General features: G+C 39.6%; 1 protein-coding gene across 1 annotated transcript in view; it reads right to left on the bottom strand.

Moving 5' to 3' along the window:
* PPP1R3F (protein phosphatase 1 regulatory subunit 3F) overlaps positions 1-17,777 on the bottom strand; it is a 44,763-nt gene that overhangs the window by 13,514 nt on the left and 13,472 nt on the right. Inside the window, exon 2 of the mRNA XM_070741414.1 lies at positions 7,432-7,487. Coding sequence (XP_070597515.1) covers positions 7,432-7,487 — 56 coding nt within the window. The remainder of the gene's footprint in view (positions 1-7,431; positions 7,488-17,777) is intronic.

Genomic DNA, 17,777 nt, shown 5'->3' with positions numbered 1-17,777 from the left:
GAAGAGATCCAGAACTGGTAGGCCGAATCTGAGGGTGATTTGATGGAACAGGTCTTGATGGAGGTTCCACTCTCCTGGGTCTATCGTCGCTCGGGATAGCCAATCCGCCTGGACGTTGAGACTCCCCGAGATGTGATCGGCTAGGAGCGACTGGAGATGTTTTTCCGCCCAAAGGCCCAACTTGAGGGCCTCCCTCATGAGAGCCTTGGATCTCGTGCCCCCCTGTCTGCAGATATGGCTTTTTGTGGCAATGTTGTCGGTGAGAATGAGAACGTGCCGGTTGGGAATGCGAGGAGAGAAATGCTTCAGAGCCAGGGAAACGGCTCTTAACTCTAGCCAATTGATTGGCCTGGAAGCTTCCTCCGGGGACCACGTGCCCTGGGCTATCATCCCCTGGGCGTGGGCGCCCCATCCCGATAGACTGGCATCTGTGGTGATGACAAATTGATCCGGGCACCTGAACGGGGATCCTCTGTCCATGGCCGGAGACTTCCACCACTTGAAGGATCTGCGAACACTCAGTGGGATGACAATGCGTCGATTTGAGTTGCTGTGCCCCGATCTCTGAAAAGGCAACAGAAGCCACTGGAGTTCCCTAGCATGAAGGCGAGCCCAGGGAATGATGCCTATGCATGACACCATCTTCCCCAAAAGGGAAGATAGAGTAACTATGGATACTGAAGGATTAGATAAAACGTTAGAAATTAACTCCACTATGCTGAGTTTTCTCTCGGGAGAGAGAAAAACCTGGGAAGATTTTGAATCAATAATGGATCCCAGGTGAGGAATGGAAGTGGAAGGTTGGAGGTGACTTTTGTCAAAGTTGATGGAAAACCCATGGTCCTGAAGGACTGACATGGTAACAGAAAGGTCTGATTTCACTCTCTCTAGGGAGTTCCCATGAATTAAAATATCATCAAGATAACATAAAATGTGGATGGGAGACGCCCGGATATAGGCCGCCAGGGACCCCAAGAGCTTTGTAAAGACCCGAGGGGCCGAGGAAAGGCCAAATGGCATCGCCCTATACTGGAAATGCCTGCCTTGAAAGGAAAAACGTAAAAATTTTCTGTGGCATTTGGCTATAGGAATGTGAAGGTAGGCCTCAGTGAGGTCTAAGGAGACCATGAAATCTCCCGAGTGAATGGCGGCCAAAATAGAAGACAAGGAGTGCATCTTAAACTTTCTATATTTGATGAATAGGTTTAGTTTCTTTAAATCCAAAATGGCTCTCCAACCTCCGGAGGACTTTGGAACCATAAATAGGATGGAATAAAACCCTTGGCCCTTCTGACCGGAAGGGACCGGTTGAATGGCTCTAATGGACAATAGATGAGAAATGGCCTCCTCCATACGGTTACAATCTGAGGATGACCTGGGAGAAGGGCAGGAAATAAAACGTTTAGGGGGAGGAGAAATAAATTCTAAAAGAAGGCCTGTTTGAACAGTGTCAATGACCCAAGGGTCCTTGGAGGTGAGACGCCAATTTGAAGCGAAATGAGCTAGGCGACCCCCTATGGGAATGGAGGAAAGATTACCATCTAGGTTTTTTTGAAGCCCTGTTAGAGGAAGCTCCCCTTTGGAAGCGAAAACCTCTACCCCTGGAGTTCCTACCTTGGGAACGAAAGCGGGGGGAATACTGACCTGGAGATCTCTGATAGGAAGCCGCTTGGTCTTGCTGGCGCCCTGGGCGACGAAAGGACTGCGTTTTGGTAACCTTTTTCGTGGTTGGACCCAAAACCTTCTTCTTGTCCGTGGTCTCCGTGAGGAGTGGATCCAGAAGATCACCGAAGAGAAGGTCGCGCTTTAAGGGGCCCTGGGATAACTGCCACTTTTGGCGAACTCCCGCTTGCCAAGGGCGAATCCATAGGAGTCTTCTTGCCGTTGTAGAAGCTGCAATAGACTTAGCAGAAAATCTAGTAGATTGCAAGGTGGCATCAGCCACGTACTGGGCAGCTGCAAAGACCTTGTTGAAGTCTTGTTGACCTCTCAAGTCATCTGGAGGAATGTGCTGTTGAAGTTGGCGAAGCCACAGCAGCATAGCTCTGGAGAAGAAGGAGGCTGCTGCAGAACTTTTAATGGCCCAGGAATCAGCGGAGAATCCTCTTTTGAGCATTTGCTCGATGCGCTTGTCCTCTGGACGGAGGACTTCCTCCGCCTCGCCTGGCACAGCCGCTGCCGAGTGAAGAATTTTGACAGGTTCATCTGGTTTGGGAAAAGATAGAAGCTCTTCATAGGAAGAGGAGAGTTTATACAACTTTCTGTCCTTGGTAGAGGGATTAAGGCCAGAGGCTGGAAAATCCCACTGTTTGAGTAAGGCATCTTTAAACAATTTAGGCATAGGAATTACCTCATTATCCTCCTGTTCCTCTGTGAAGTAAGGTAAATTCTCCTCCGGGGGATCAGTGGAAGTGGAGGCTTGTTTCTCCTGGGCTGCTAATCCCGTAGAAATTCTAGCTTTGAGGAGGAGAGATTTGAATAGTTGAGAAGGGAAAATAGTAATTGGAGGAGGGACCTTTATTTGGGATTCCTCATCCTCTGATAAGCCCTGGAAAGGGTCTTCATCCTCCTCTACATCCTCATATTCATCCTGGGAGGATTCTGAATCATCCTGAATAGGAGCTCTGACCGCTGGGGAAGAACCCAAGGGGCGGGAGGAACGAGAAGGAGGAAGAGGTAAAGGAAGCTCATTGATGGAGGAGAGTTTGGCATCAATGGCTTTGGACAACACAGCAAAAATAGATTGGAACTCAGGAGGTAAAGTGGAAATATCAGCAGAAATGGCAGAAGAATTCCTAAAGGCCTGGGAGGATCCTGGCTGGGGGGAATCTTCAATAATATCTGGTTCCTCTGGACCTATGCCCCATAGGTTAGGTTGGGGTCTGTCTAGGTTTGGCTCATCCAGAGATAACACAGGGACCCCAGAAGGAGGCAGACTAGAGGCCTCTGGTGGGTCTTGACTACTGATTACTTGGGCCTGCACTTTCAAACGTTTTGCTGATTTGTCATGAATTTTTTGTAGGGCTAGGTCCCTTCTCTTCTCAGCCCTGGTGACCTTGGTCGAGGGACGGGCCCCTGGAGAAGAGGAGGAAGAGGCCTGGGGGATACTAGTAATCTCATCGCCTGTAGGCCTGGCCTCTCTGGGACCTTTAGTTGTGCCTCTCTTGGGAAAAGTAGCCATAGTCTGACAATTAACAGAAGACAAGGCTGAGCCAATAACTAAATTATAAGGAGAAGATTTCAAGGACTTCCCAAGAGGAATGGATCCTGCTTCGAGGCCTCGAAGCTGCTGAGACGTGAGGACAATCTGGGCAAACCCAGAGTTCGTGCCCCCAAATCCAGCGGGGCCAGCCTCCCTAAACTTTGCAATTAAGTAAAACCAAGGCACTCTGGTTGGAGGCTTAGCCGGTGGAGAATTTAGCCTGGGACCCCCAAGGCCCGCTCCCGGATCCACGCGGTGGACTGAGGCCTACGCGGCTGGCAGAAGGCCAACACGAGAGGCCTAGATATTTTTAAAAAAGGGCGCGAAGGCCTTCGCGCCGAAAAAATCGCTCCGTAGAATTTCTTAAGGGAAAAGCGATCGACTAAGTCCAGGAGACTAGAAGGCGTCTCACTCCGCAGGAGGTATTTTATAAGCCCTTAAATATTTGTATACAATAATAAAACAATAATTCAATGATAAATACTTGCACCAGAACCTCCAGGCCAAGGGATTAGAAGAATCCACAAGCGGCCGCAGGAATCGTAACCGGCAAAACCGCCGGGGGAAAACGAAACCGCAACTTCTCCCAAGGAAAAAAGCCGAGCCGCTTTATTTCTTTTTTTCTTTTAAACGGCTGGCGCAATTAGTGCAAGTAATTGAATAAAGACAATAAATCTTACTACTTTTTTGAAGGAAAGGTCGAAGGGAAGGTGTTAGAATGTTGAACGAGCATTCACAATACAACCGCAGGATATGCGAACTGAGCGAATTCTGGGGAAGGGGCGGATCCGGCAAGCTTTTTTAATACTAGGCTCAGTTCCACCGGATTGGACATGAGCAACCCATGTGACTGCTGGACCCGCTCCTTCAGTACGGAGAATTGGTTGTTAAATTATATGAATCCCATTACTATATATAGGATAATATAGATATGGGTCTTTTAAATATGTATCACTTTGCGTACAAACTGACTTAAAATGAAAATATACAAATTTAAATAACACAAAATTAAACATAGTTCTAGAATCTAGAAATCTTAGCTGACTGTTCAAGTTTATAGTACTTTTGGGTAGTCTGTCAAGCCATCAAAATATAGTCAGAGGAAAATTTTGAATATTAAATTACTTTTCATTTTTTGTTGACAAGATGCACTTTTAAGTTTGATTAAAAAAAATAAACTGAAAATTGTTTGATTTCAACAATAAAAGAAACAGTAAAAGAAACAATATGTTCCCCTAGAGGTGTGTTAATTATTAAACTACAATAAGGTTTCCCATTACAGCAATCTGAAGAACAGTTTCACAATCACCAAGGAGTGTGAAATGTATTGTGGGAACTCTAAGCTCACCACCATCTTTTGAATTGCTTATCCCAAACCTGGTCTGCTTTTCTACTGATACCATAGTTGTTCATCTTGATAGACAATAACAGAGAAAAGAGGAGAGAAATAAGTTTCAAGAAAGAAAAACATATTGATATGTTTCTCTTCGAGGCACAGAGTTAATTTTTCAGCTCTTTAAGTCTTAGCAACTGGCTACAATTGAGAATATAAATTACTTACAATTTACTATAATAATATGCAGGTAGATTATTACAACTGAGAACTTTAAAAATATAGCAATCAAATGAAATTGCACTATATCCAAAACATTTGTAGGATTCCATGCAGCCTTAATTATGCTTGAACTCTGTAACTATTTCTTGCAATCCTCTGTTCTGTTACCTCTAGCCCATGTTTATATGATGAGAATTCCCTACTTCCTTTCTTAAACTATTTTACAGTTTTATTTGCTCCAATATTTATTTTATTATTTCATTTCATTTTAGTGTGATGCACACGCACACGCACACACACACACACCACCTTTATTAATTTTACAAAAACTCAAGCCAGTGGACATATTCAACACACTTTCCTTCTATTTTCCTCAGAACAACAACCTTGTGTGATGGGTTGGGCTGAGAGAGAGTGGTTGGCCCAAAGTCAGGTTTTCATGGCTAAGATGAGACTTGAACTCATGGTCTCCCACTTTCTAGTCCAGTGCCTTGACTACTAGGCAACCTCTTTGTTAAGTTTATGAAGTATCAGTTGAATTCGAACTCTGGTTCCACACATGAAAAAAGGCAAACTATGAACTGTGGAACCTTCTTCCACTTTTGGTATCTTGGAAGAAGATTCAGCCGAGTGATTAATTTAGAAGGCAGTGTTAATCACACAAATGCCATAATTTACATCAGAGGTCCCCAAACTTGGCAACTTTTAAGACTTGTGGACTTCAACTCCCAGAATTCTCCAGCCAGTGCTGGCTAGAGAATTCTGGGAATTGAAGTCCACAAGTCTTAAAAGTTGCCAAGTTTGGGGTCCCCTGATTTACATACTTGTACCAGACACTGAGCGATGGCTTGGTGGCTAAGGCGCTGAGTTGTTTGATCAGAAGGTCAGCAGTTCAGCGGTTCGAATCCCTAGCGCTGCCTAAAGGGGTGAGCTCCCGTTACTTGTCCCAGCTCCTGCCAACCTAGCAGTTTGAAAGCATGTAAAAGTGTAAGTAGAAAAATAGGGGCCACCTTTGGTGGGAAGGTAATAGCGCTCAGTGTGCCTTCGGTGTTTAGTCATGCTGGCCACATGACCGTGGAGACGTCTTTGGACAGTGCTGGCTCTTCAGCTCAGAACAGAGATGAGCATCACCGCTAGAGCAGGAAATGACTAGGAGACATGTATGGGGGGACCTTTACCTTACCTTACCAGACATCAGAATACTAAACTACATTTGTTTGACGCTGTCACAATATACATGTCTGCTGCACCAAAACCATATTTTGCTTTCCTCATGCTGGCTTATTGAAAATACAGGAGCCCAATATTGTCTTTTCCTGGCTATTGACTATTCACTTGTTTTGAATTTATAAGTAAAACCAAGGGGATAACAGCAACCTGGCCAATGACTTCTTAACCTCTTAACTTCTTGACTACTACGGAAATTGAGTCATTATCTTCCCTGTACTAGAATATATATAAAATGCACAGAACTACATACCATGTAACATGCTTCATTTCTTCTCTTTTCCTTCTCTACATGTTTCCAATTCCTCCCCAGAGACTAGCCTTTTCACCAATACTTGCCTTATTTGGCATCCCTTTGAAATGGCTTTACTACCAAAAGATTATACTGGGAAAATTCTGTCTGTCCCTGTGAAAAATGGTCTAGAAAATCTGATCTCGTGTTAATTGATCTGTCTAAGAATCCATAAGAAAGGATCATATATTGTTTCAGGACTATTTGCTGTTAATATGCTGATGATATTTTAGCTATATTTGTCCTTTTATGGCATGCTGAATTTTGATGTCTCAAGATCCTTCTTGTGCTGATTTCTAAAGCGTAAATAACTGGTTATGTAAAAGCGAACTGAGGCTAAAATTGGACAAAATGGAGTTTTTATTGATCCAAAGACTTGACTTCTTTAGATTCCAATATTGATATGCTTAACATGTCAATATAAAATTAGCTTACAGCTAATTTTGCTTTTCTACAGTGGAGCCTAGTCTATGGAATTACTTGCAATTGGAGCCGAAGCTCTTTCTTGCATTGCTACAGTTCTGAAAAAGTCTCAATATGTTTCTTTTTACAGTATTTACGTTTTTCATATGCTTTAATGAATTTTAAGCAGGTTTTTAATCATGTAATATTTGGCTTTTATTGATCATGTTTGAAATCCAAAGTTTCAAATACTTTGAATTCTTTGAATGTTTTGCAAATGCTGCCCTTCTAGTCTCCAAGTGTTTTTCTCTTTTGTGGCTGGTACATGTCTATATTAAATATTAAACTCAACGGTCTTTGAATTAATACTCCAATTTAACTTTAACTATTCCTCTTTCTGTTTATATGTATCTACTCTGAGTGCATTCCATGCCGTTGGCAAAATTACATTCCGGCATCCATCTGTACACATGTAAATTTGAATGGAACTGTAAATGGATGATCTGTTGAAACATTCCTAATTTTAAAAAACTCCAGAAGGAGAATTGAAGCTATTTTCGCAGTATAACAGATATAACAAAATAAAAGCTCTCCTGGATCTAACCCAAAGGCTTCATTTAGTCCTGCATCCTGTTCCAATGCAGGCAGCTTCAAATGTTCAATGGAATTATTTACTTCATCTGTATTGATCCCAGCGACATTTTCTTCTTTGCCCTCAAATGCCAGGCAAAAAAGATCCAGCAAGCAACTTACCTTCAGAATAAATATACTGGGCTATGTCCTCTACTTGCAGCTCATTATCACCTGACCTGCAACAAAAAGACTTCGTGAATACTGGATGTTAGGAGACACATGAATTGTTGATATAATCCCCAAGACAAATAGGTATCAAATATGTATTGCACAATATACACTTCTAATGCAGCCTGTGTTCTCTGCAATTTAAAGTTTTCTTATTAATCAACTTTATAAAAGCATTGATAATGTTGTATTTCATGTGCTAAAAAACATATTGGGAATACATAATAGGACTGGTATGCACAAGTTCCTGATAATGAAGGACATGGACAAATGTACTTAAATTCATTGCTTAAACATATTAGACCAAATATAGAATATTTATTTATATAGTTCATTGGGAGATTTGAACTCAGCTGGGACTCTAGGATGAGCCAGGGTAGCGCAGCAGGTAGAGTGCTGTACTGCAGGCCACTGAAGCTGACTGTAGATCTGCAGGTCAGCGGTTCAAATCTCACCACCGGCTCAAGGTTGACTCAGCCTTCCATCCTTCCGAGGTGGGTCAAATGAGGGCCCGGACTGTGGGGGCAATAGGCTGGATCTATTAAAAATTGCCATTGCTAACATGTTGTAAGCCGCCCTGAGTCTAAGGAGAAGGGCGGCATAAAAATTAAAAAATAATAAATAATAATAATAGGAATTCAGGACGTGCTTCTGAACATGTGTAGAGTACTAAAAGAATGCCAAATAATTAGAAGCAGGTCCCATTCAAAGAACAGATATGAATAAATGGTAATATACATTCAACATATTAATATTCATCAGCAGGATAGCATTTCCATTTATGCTATATCTCTCTTCTATTTAAACTATGGCTTAATGAGAGAGAGAGGCAAGAGGGAGGAAACAAGTAGTTCCTTAAACATAAGAGTCTTATTTTACTACCTACAGGCTGGATGACAGACACCTTCCCCTTACCCACAGAGGTCCTTAAAAGTTTGTGAACCCATCTGAATTGTTAATATTTTTGCACTACTGTTATCTCTTGCCATTAACTTTAGTGGTCCAAAGGTTCATAGATGGAAAGGGATGATGCAGTCTCCAACACCTCTTCTCATAATCTGGAACACAGTCACTATTTCTATCTGGTTTGTGTGACTTGTGCGGTTGTGGCTTGGTTGGCACATTAGCAATAATTTGTTCTACACAGGATAGTACTGTAATCCTTGCTCTTGTATATCCTCTTTGTCGTGTCAAGAACTATCTGCACGCTTTATATGTAACTTCCACTGCTGTATCCAAATTTTGTCTAGTTATTGTTGACACATACAAGCTTTCCAAGTGCCTTCTATATTTGCTCTTTTTTCTTTAGAAATTTAGCCTCCATAGGTTGTTGGCTGAATTGGTCACTCAGCCATAGACATTTTAAAATGACCATAATTTTCTGTTTCTGGCTGAAGAGATATTTTTGTTGCTCATCTTTTTCAAGCTATAATAAACAGGAAATGTTACCAAGCTCTTCCCTTGCCAAGCCTTTTGATTTGAAGATAAAAATCTTCTTATCTTGTTTATTACTTACAAATCTCAAATTTAGGCAGAATCAGCCTTGCTTTGCTCAAATCCTTCCTTAAGCAACATTTGGTTTAGTTTCTCATTTCAGGCACTGACAGTCTGCTTTAGTTCATAAAAACTATTATGTAGTTTGCTCCTCAGGTTCTGAAAGTAATTGTCTCAAAAGCACTCAGCCAGCTTTCATGCTAAGGCAGGACTAGAACTCATGGTCTTCTGGTTTCTTAGACTGTTAACCATTAAACCAAATTGGCTCTTGTTAATGTTATTTATCTAATTACCAAATTTTTGGAAAGAGATGCCATCTCTTCACTTGCTTTCCAGTTCCCAATTTCATGAAACAACAGTTTTTAGATAGCTCCCAAGTCTTAACCTCTTCACTTCTTTTCTTTTGACCATAAGTAAGAATTTATCTGGGAAGGAAGGGCAGCTCTTTGTTAGATATCACTGAACACGCAACTAGTGCTGAAACAGGCACTGGAACTACATGTGATATCCTACCAGTTTCTTTAATAGAGTATGGTAGTACTGTAGAAGAATTTTATGAATTCTTTTATGAACAAGGTGTTTCCTCAAAGAAAATTACAAAGTCCCAGTTTCCTCCATTTGATTCAATGGGAAGGAAAGAGAATCTAGAATACTGCTGAGGTGCAGCATTTCCTGCGTTTTCAGTATTTTTTCTTATGTGTGATTCAAATACATTTACTAAATGTGCAGAGCAGCATAGACTGGCACATTTGTTGTGCATGATTTCAAAACTGATGGTCAATTCTTCCTTTTGTATCTGCCTGATTTGCTCTATATTCTGCTGTTCTTGTTTCCTATGCCAAGATTCAGTGCAATTTCTCTTGCCTCCTTTTCAAGCTCAGTTGGTTGCCTCTTATCAGAGAATTACTCTGAAAAGTTTAGATCTACCAATATTCCTTTCAACAACAGATCCTCATCTCTTGTTCTTATTGAGCAATTTCCACCAGCAAATTAAAACTCTTATGTATCTTTCTGACTGCATAATGAACACTCAATCTTTTGGAGCCCAAATCAGGAGAGTACAGTGCAGGGTAAAGCAATTGTCTTTTCATCAGTCTACATTTTATTAGCCTCTCTAATCTCTTGTGAGCTTATTTGATGTCTGTTTATTCCTGTATCTGCCCTTTGCAGCTTGTTTCAAGAGACACAAAAAATCCTTATTTTAAAACATAGAGTTGCTCCTCTATGTAAATAAACTGAATCCAAAGTACTCTGATTTTTTTTTCTTACTCTGAACAATTCTTATACAGAATGCACTATTTTTTGCTCTTTGGGTTTAGCTCTGTTCTCTTCTTTATCCTTTTCCCATCCTGATGATTTTTTCCTCCTTTGAGAGAAAAACCCTTGGTTTTGGCTTGAACTCTCTCCATTCACATCTTTAAAGCGCTAGGTAGACCCTTTAAACCAGGGGTGTCAAACTCATGGTGTCACATTGTCATGTGACGTATCACAATTCCCCCCCCTTTCTTAAAACAGGGGAGGGCATGGCCAACACATGATGGATATGGCACATGGACCGCAAGCTGGACAACCCTGTTTTAGATACTGTTCAAGTAAACTACCCTCAACTGTAATCTGCTGTTGCAAATAAAGCAGGGTTTTAATCCAATTTTTAAATTATCTCAAATATTTTTTCCTATTAGGGATTCCTGCATTCTATTTTGGATATTATCTGATCCAAAGTAGGTTTTCCTATTGCTTGCTTCAGCATATTAAGAACATTGGGACATAGACATCATAAGGAAAGCAACTTTTATATAACTTCACCTTGCAATACACAATATTTTACTTGGATCAAGCATTTGGTTCACATAGTCTGAGATTCTTGTGCCATTTTGCCATCTTAAATAGCACATTGTTTTTCATTAAGCAGATGGAACAAGCAGAGTTTTTACAAGTAAGTTTCTTGTATGCTGTTCGAAAAAAGTTCCTAGTGATATGTTCGGGTCACATACGACCCGGACAGAAAACACTTCATTTGAAGTGCTTATGTTTGGTCAATTTGAAAACTTTTTTCACTTGGAAAGTAGTCTGAACATTTCTGCACACAATGATATGAAAATTGAAATGAAAAAATTAATCCTTATTGGTTTATTTTGCACATAAATGTGCCCCCCCCCGTTTTTGTGATTTTTTTTCAATTTATGGATAGTTTTGCTTGCAAAATGCATTCTATTTTACTAAAGTTGGTGTGGGATTGGTAGCTTGAACATTACTGCACACAATGATATGAAAATTGAACTGAAAAAATTAATCCTTATTGGTTTATTTTGCACATAAATGTGCCTCCCCCCGTTTTTGTGAAATAGTCTTTACTTTATGGATAGTTTTGCTAGCAGAATGCATTCTATTTTGCTAAAGTTGGTGTGGGATTTGTAGCTTGAACATTTCTGAACATAATGATATGAAAATTGAACTGGAAAAATTGATGCATATTGGTTTATTTTGCATATAAATTTATTTCAATTTATATAAAAATTATGCTGTTAATTTCAAACTTACATACTTTTTTTTAGTAAAATGGATTTCTTTCATAAAATTAGTTATCTGGCTACAATGTGGTTGATTTTCAAAAGGATATTCCAAATATTTATAGACAAATATGTATAAACAGTGACAATAATGGCACACAGCAAGGCCGGGGGGGGTGGCCCTTTTGTGGCAAAAATAAACCAATAAGAACCATTTTTTTCAGTTCATTTATATTTTTCTCATGTTCAGAAATGTTCAATTTAGTATATCAAACCTTTTGGGGGAAAATTCCTTAGGGATTTGTAGCCTTAAAAAATATAAATTGACACGAAATTCAGAAAGGATGGGGGGAGGGGCTTTTTGATCAAAATAAAAATATAAGTCTCAATTTTTCCAGTTCAATTTTCATATCATTATGTTCATAAATGTTCAAACTAGTTTTCCAGTTGAAAAAGTTTTCAAAAAGATTAAATTCAAGTACCTAAAAAAAATATTTTTGGTCCTGTCATATACGAACAGAAACAGATTTTAAGTTATGATTTTTTTTTGCCCAGAAAACAATTAGCCACCACCCCAAAAATATTTTTTGATGACCAGCATTGTTAAATTGAGTAAATGAATGCCTAAGATTTTAAAGAATATTTCGGATTTGGAGCATAAAAAAATAAAAAGTGAAAATGATTGCAAGCAGCCGAGGGGGGGGGGGGGAGGCCTTATTTCTGATGTTAAAAAACCAGTAAGAATCATTTTTTTCAGTTCCTTTATATTTTTCTTATATTCAGAAATGTTCAAGCTACCAATCCCACACCAACTCCAGTAAAATAGAATGGATTTTGCAAGCAAAACTATCCATAAATTGAAAAAAAATCACAAAAACGGGGGGGGGCGGCACATTTATGTGCAAAATAAACCAATAAGGATTAATTTTTTCATTTCAATTTTCATATCATTGTGTGCAGAAATGTTCAGACTACTTTCCAAGTGAAAAAAGTTTTCAAATTGACCAAACATAAGCACTTCAAATGAAGTGTTTTCGGTCCGGGTCGTATGTGACCCGAACATAACATTAGGAACTTTTTTTGCTCAGCAAAAACTAAGCCCCCCACCCCCCCAAAAAAATTCTCATAGAGAGAACCCCTGAAATGATGAAAAGTCATGAAATTTCAAGTTTCAGATATGCAGGGAAAATTTTTTACAGGGACTCAAACTTGGCTTCGGGTCACATACGACCCGAACAGAACAGCAGGGTTAATTAGTCCCAAATCTCGCTCACGGTTGTCAGTTCTTTGATATGAATAAGCACATCACCCATTTCCATTGAGAGAAACATGTAGTAGGGCTTTTCTGTTCCTGGCTTCCCAAGATCTTTGCCTCTTATCTCCAGAGAGATTTTGGGTTTCCAGAACTTGCCATTTTACAAAGGTTTCCAAGAACAATTCCATACAGGACACCATTTTTCCCAATCCTGGCTTTTGGAATTTAAAATAAAGTAAGAAGTATGTTATCTCATTCAGTTGCATTTTGCAGCTGCTTGTCAAGTGTCAAAATTGAAAAGATCAATTGAAAATCCTAACTGGGCATTTTGCCACTTTAATCTTGGGATTTCTGCATTTATTTTGGTAGTCCTTAACTCCAGATTACCTAGTAGTTCATAGCCTGGAAACTTGTCTCAATCCGCGGTGGGTTGCTTCCGCTTCGAACCAGTTCAGCGAACCGGTAGCGCCACAGTGGCAGAACACTCTGCCCACCCACCCAGGACACTTCTGTACATGCAAAGCATGGTAACTGGTAACAACTGGTTTTAGATCCACTACTGGTCTCAACCCATAATCCTGTTTGAAGTTAGCATTACCCCTTGTTAGAAGATATGCTTCTGAACATATGCATACTGAGCAGCAGGTCTCATTCGTAACGAAGAATGCTCATAATATATTTGACTTGGATGCAAAATATAGATTTAGCCCACCTATCAATGAACTGATATAAAATTTGAAGTACAAGATAGATTTCTCAATCTACAGAATAGGAAAGCTGCACTTATCAAAACCACATGTTGAAAAAAAAGAGAGGAAAAAAAGAGAGAAAATTCCCTTGTCTCTTAAATACAGAGACCAATAATAGGCTAGCTGAGAGAAAAACATATGGGAAAAAATATTGAAAAAAGAAAGACATATAAAACACTTCTCTCACATCTATGAGAATTGAATGAAAAGTACAATGTTGTATATCACCAAGAGATGGCAGTCCTAATGTGGTAGAACCTGTAACATATTCTTTAGCATCTGTTCTTTTATTTCTTGGTGGAAATTTGCTGTGAAAAAAGGTGAGTCCTTGTGAAAAAAGTTGCACTGCTATTCTTTAGGAAAGAGAAGCCTGCAGTGGGTACAAATTGGTGCACTTTTAGCAACATGCTGTGATTGAATTGATTGCTGAAGAAGTCTCTCCAACTGAAATTCACCACCAAATATGGGTTATTTATGGTGATGCCATGAATACTGTGCACTGCTGCACAAAAATATATATTTAAAGCAATGAATTGGGAAGAGCTGATGTGTATGATCAAGAATGAAGTGGACAACTTGTGATAACAACAAACTAATTCCATAGAAGAAATTCTTGAAGAACTGACTAGGAAAAATGAATGGATAATTCTAAGGGAAACTGCTGACAAATCTGGTATTTCACAGAAATTTGTGGGTCATATACATATACAAATGTACAAAAGAAAGCTTTAGCAAGATGGTTCCTTGCATGCTGAATGCAAAGATGAAAGCTTCAAGAGTTGAAATTTGTTAACAATTGTTAATATACAACAAGAATGAATATGAAGAAGTTGTTTCCTTCATTGTGACAGCCAATAGGATCACTGCTGTGATCAAAAACAAAGTATCAGTTGCATTGTTTACTTTCACAAATTTACACATGAAACAAAATTTAAAACTAAAGGGGTTTTTAGTATGCAGATGACAATATTTACATGAATTTTATTAAACCTGGTACAAGTAGCAACTCAGAGCATAACATTCCACAGAGAGGGGCGGCATATAAATCCAACAAATAAATAAATAAATAAATACATTCAAAACTTTAAAACAAAATTAAACACAAAAAGACATTTTGCTGCAACCTAAAACTTCATAAGTCATCCAACAGGCAATTGTGAAGTTGCATATCACTATCTCACCCTAACTGTAATAGGGTCCACACTTGGTATTATAAAATTCCCACCTTTTCCTGAATTTTTTTTTTAAATTTACATGGGCATCTGTTTGATTTAAATAAAGATGTAGAAAGAGACTGACTTAAAAGACAATATGTGGAGTTCTTTCATAATGATTTTTAAAAGTTTGCCCATCCTTGATTAACGCATGCAGCAAATGGAGGTGATTATGGGGAAAAATAAACACAGGGTACAAAAGAGCTCATTTCAAGGATTATTTCCTGTTCCATTTATTAAAAACATCCCTATTTAAACTAATAGCAATAGCAACTGCACGTAGACATACGGTATATTGCTTCACAATGCTTTACAGACCTGTCTAAATAGTTTACAGAGTCAGCATATTGCCCCCAACAATCTGGATCCTTATTTTACTGATCTTAGAAGGATGGAAGATTGAGTTGACCTTGAGCCAGTGAGAATCGAACTGCTGAATGGTTGGCAGCCAGCAGTCAGGAGAGGTAGCCTGCAGGTCTGCATTTTAACCACTGCGTCATCATAGCTAACATTATGGAAGTGGAAGAATTACTTTTCATTCAAGTCTCCATTTGCCACAATGGTCATCAGTTCTCTTAAATGCAAAGAAATAATGTAAACAATTTCAAACTCTGGATGTTCTTGCAGCACTCAACCAAAAACATGGAAATTAACTGTCATAACCTTCAGCATGTGGGAATGTGATTTGTACAATATTCAAAAACACAGCTTTACCAAAAGGCCACTGTGGCAATATATCAGTAACGACATTAAAAGTCAGAAGATAGAATCCTCTCTCTTGCAACCTCTGCTTTTTCTTTTAATTTTAAAGCTATGTTTTACTTATTACAGAAACTGCAAATGAAACTCTGCTACTAAAACCAAGAGATTGACAGAAATCCAAAGCAAAGGTCTGAAGCTGGCATATTTGCATACTTCCCCCAGATTGTAATTATGTCATTCAGCCTTCATAAGTTTCATACTGTGGTTTGTGGTAAAAGACACAGGTCTCGTGTGTCTGTGCAAACATTTTGCTGAGAAGTCAACTCTTTAGAAACTCCCCTTCACCTGAGAAATACAGAAGCGGAGATGATCTCATCTCGTTTCACAGCTGCGTAACTCTTTAGTTCTTGATTCTGATTTAACCTATAAAAACTGGAATCAGAAGCTGTGAGCCTCTCTACAGAAGAGAAGCAGGTTACTTCAAAGCAGTGGAAAGTGCTTTGAAGTATGTTAGATAAATTTAGGATGATCCAAACTGAAGACAATGTCCCTCCATAGCAAAAAATATACAATCAAAAACATGGGTTTGTTATATCATTATCTCTGAAGGGCTGAGCCATAAATGGGGTTGAACTGGGGATCTTTGTTTAGAAAAGTTGGGTGTGGGCTGCAGTCACTTGTCCCTTCTTGGCACCTGGCTCCCACCCAGATGAGATACTCTATGTATGGATGTGAGTAGTAAACTGGCCCAGTTGAACCACATTTTTGGATGCTGAATAATAATAATAATAATAATAATAATAATAATAATAATAATAATAATTATTATTATTATTATTATTATTATTATTTATTGGATTTGTATGCCGCCCGTCTCCGTAGACTCGGGGCGGCTAACAACAATGATAAAAACAGCATGTGACAATCTAATAATAAAACAACTAAAAACCATTATAATAAAACCAAACATACACACAGACATACCATGCATAACTTGTAATGGCCTAGGGGGAAGGAATATCTCAACTCCCCCATGCCTGGCGGTATAAATGAGTCTTGAGTAGTTTACGAAAGAATGATTTGCTGAGGCTTTCTGGTGCCAGATACAGTCAGGCATTTTGGATGTGTGTCATTGGTCACAGCGTTCTCTCCCCACCGCCCCTGAAAGCCCACTGGTCACAGCATCCCCACCCGAGAGCCAAATGCCTCCCCTCCACTGATGTTCAGAAAGGGATTGAAAATTCAGCTGTCCTCTCAGGCCTTGGGACAGAATACTGATTGAGACCCTGACAAATGTTTACCTTCTGGATACTTTTTTTTAAAATGTGCCATGTTTTTCTTACTTCTGGGGAAGGAAAATAGAGGGGAAATCTATCTACCAGGTATTATGCTTGGCTGCATAGCTAGAGGTTTAACAAGCAGGAAGAGGGAGATTGTGATCCCGCTGTATAGAGCGCTGGTGAGACCACATTTGGAGCACTGTGTTCAGTTCTGGAGACCTCACCTACAGAAAGATATTGATAAAATTGAATGGGTCCAAAGACGGGCTACACAAATGGTGGAAGTTCTTAAGCATAAAACTTATTAGGAAAGACTTAATAAACTCAATCTGTATAGTTTGGAGGACAGAAGGGAAAGAGGGGACATGATCGAAACATTTAAACATGTTAAAGGGTTAAAGGGTTCAGGAGGGAAATGTTTTTAATAAGAAAGGGAACACAAGAACAAGGGGACACAATCTGAGGTTAGTTGGGGGAAAGATCAGAGGCAACGTGAGAAAATATTATTTTACTGAAAGAGTAGTAGATGCTTGAAACAAACTTCCAGCAGACATGGTTGGTAAATCCACAATAACTGAATTTAAACATGCCTGGGATAAACATATATCCATCCTAAGATAAAATGCAGGAAATAGCACAAGGGCAGACTAGATGGACCATGAGGTCTTTTTCTGCCGTCAATCTTCTATGTTTCTGTTTCTATGTATTCATCTGGCTAGTGTTCTTAGTCTGTTCAGCTTTAGCACATTGTTTTATCCCCTGGTTAGGGCTGGAAAAAACCTCTGGGGAGGTATCAGCCTTATGCTGATGACACCCAGTTATATATCTCCACCCTGCGTCAGTTCAGTGAAGCAGTGGATAGGATGTGCTGGTGCCTGGAGGCTGTGAGGGTCTAGACAGGAGTTAACAGGCTCAGACCTAACCCTGAAAAGACCAAGTGGCTTGTGGGTGTTGCCTCTGAAAGACCATATTGCCTGTCCATCCTTGGTTCTGGGTGGGGGGGAGAGAAATTGCCCCCCTCAGAATGGGTTCGCAATCTGGGTGTCCTCCTAGACTCACAGCTAAGATAAGAACAACATTTGACAGCTGTAGCT

Source organism: Erythrolamprus reginae, chromosome 2 (assembly GCF_031021105.1).
Source record: "Erythrolamprus reginae isolate rEryReg1 chromosome 2, rEryReg1.hap1, whole genome shotgun sequence".
In the NCBI taxonomy this organism is placed as follows: domain Eukaryota; kingdom Metazoa; phylum Chordata; class Lepidosauria; order Squamata; family Dipsadidae; genus Erythrolamprus; species Erythrolamprus reginae.
The sequence above is the reverse complement of the archived record's forward strand: the minus strand, read 5'-3'. Positions and strand labels throughout refer to the sequence as shown.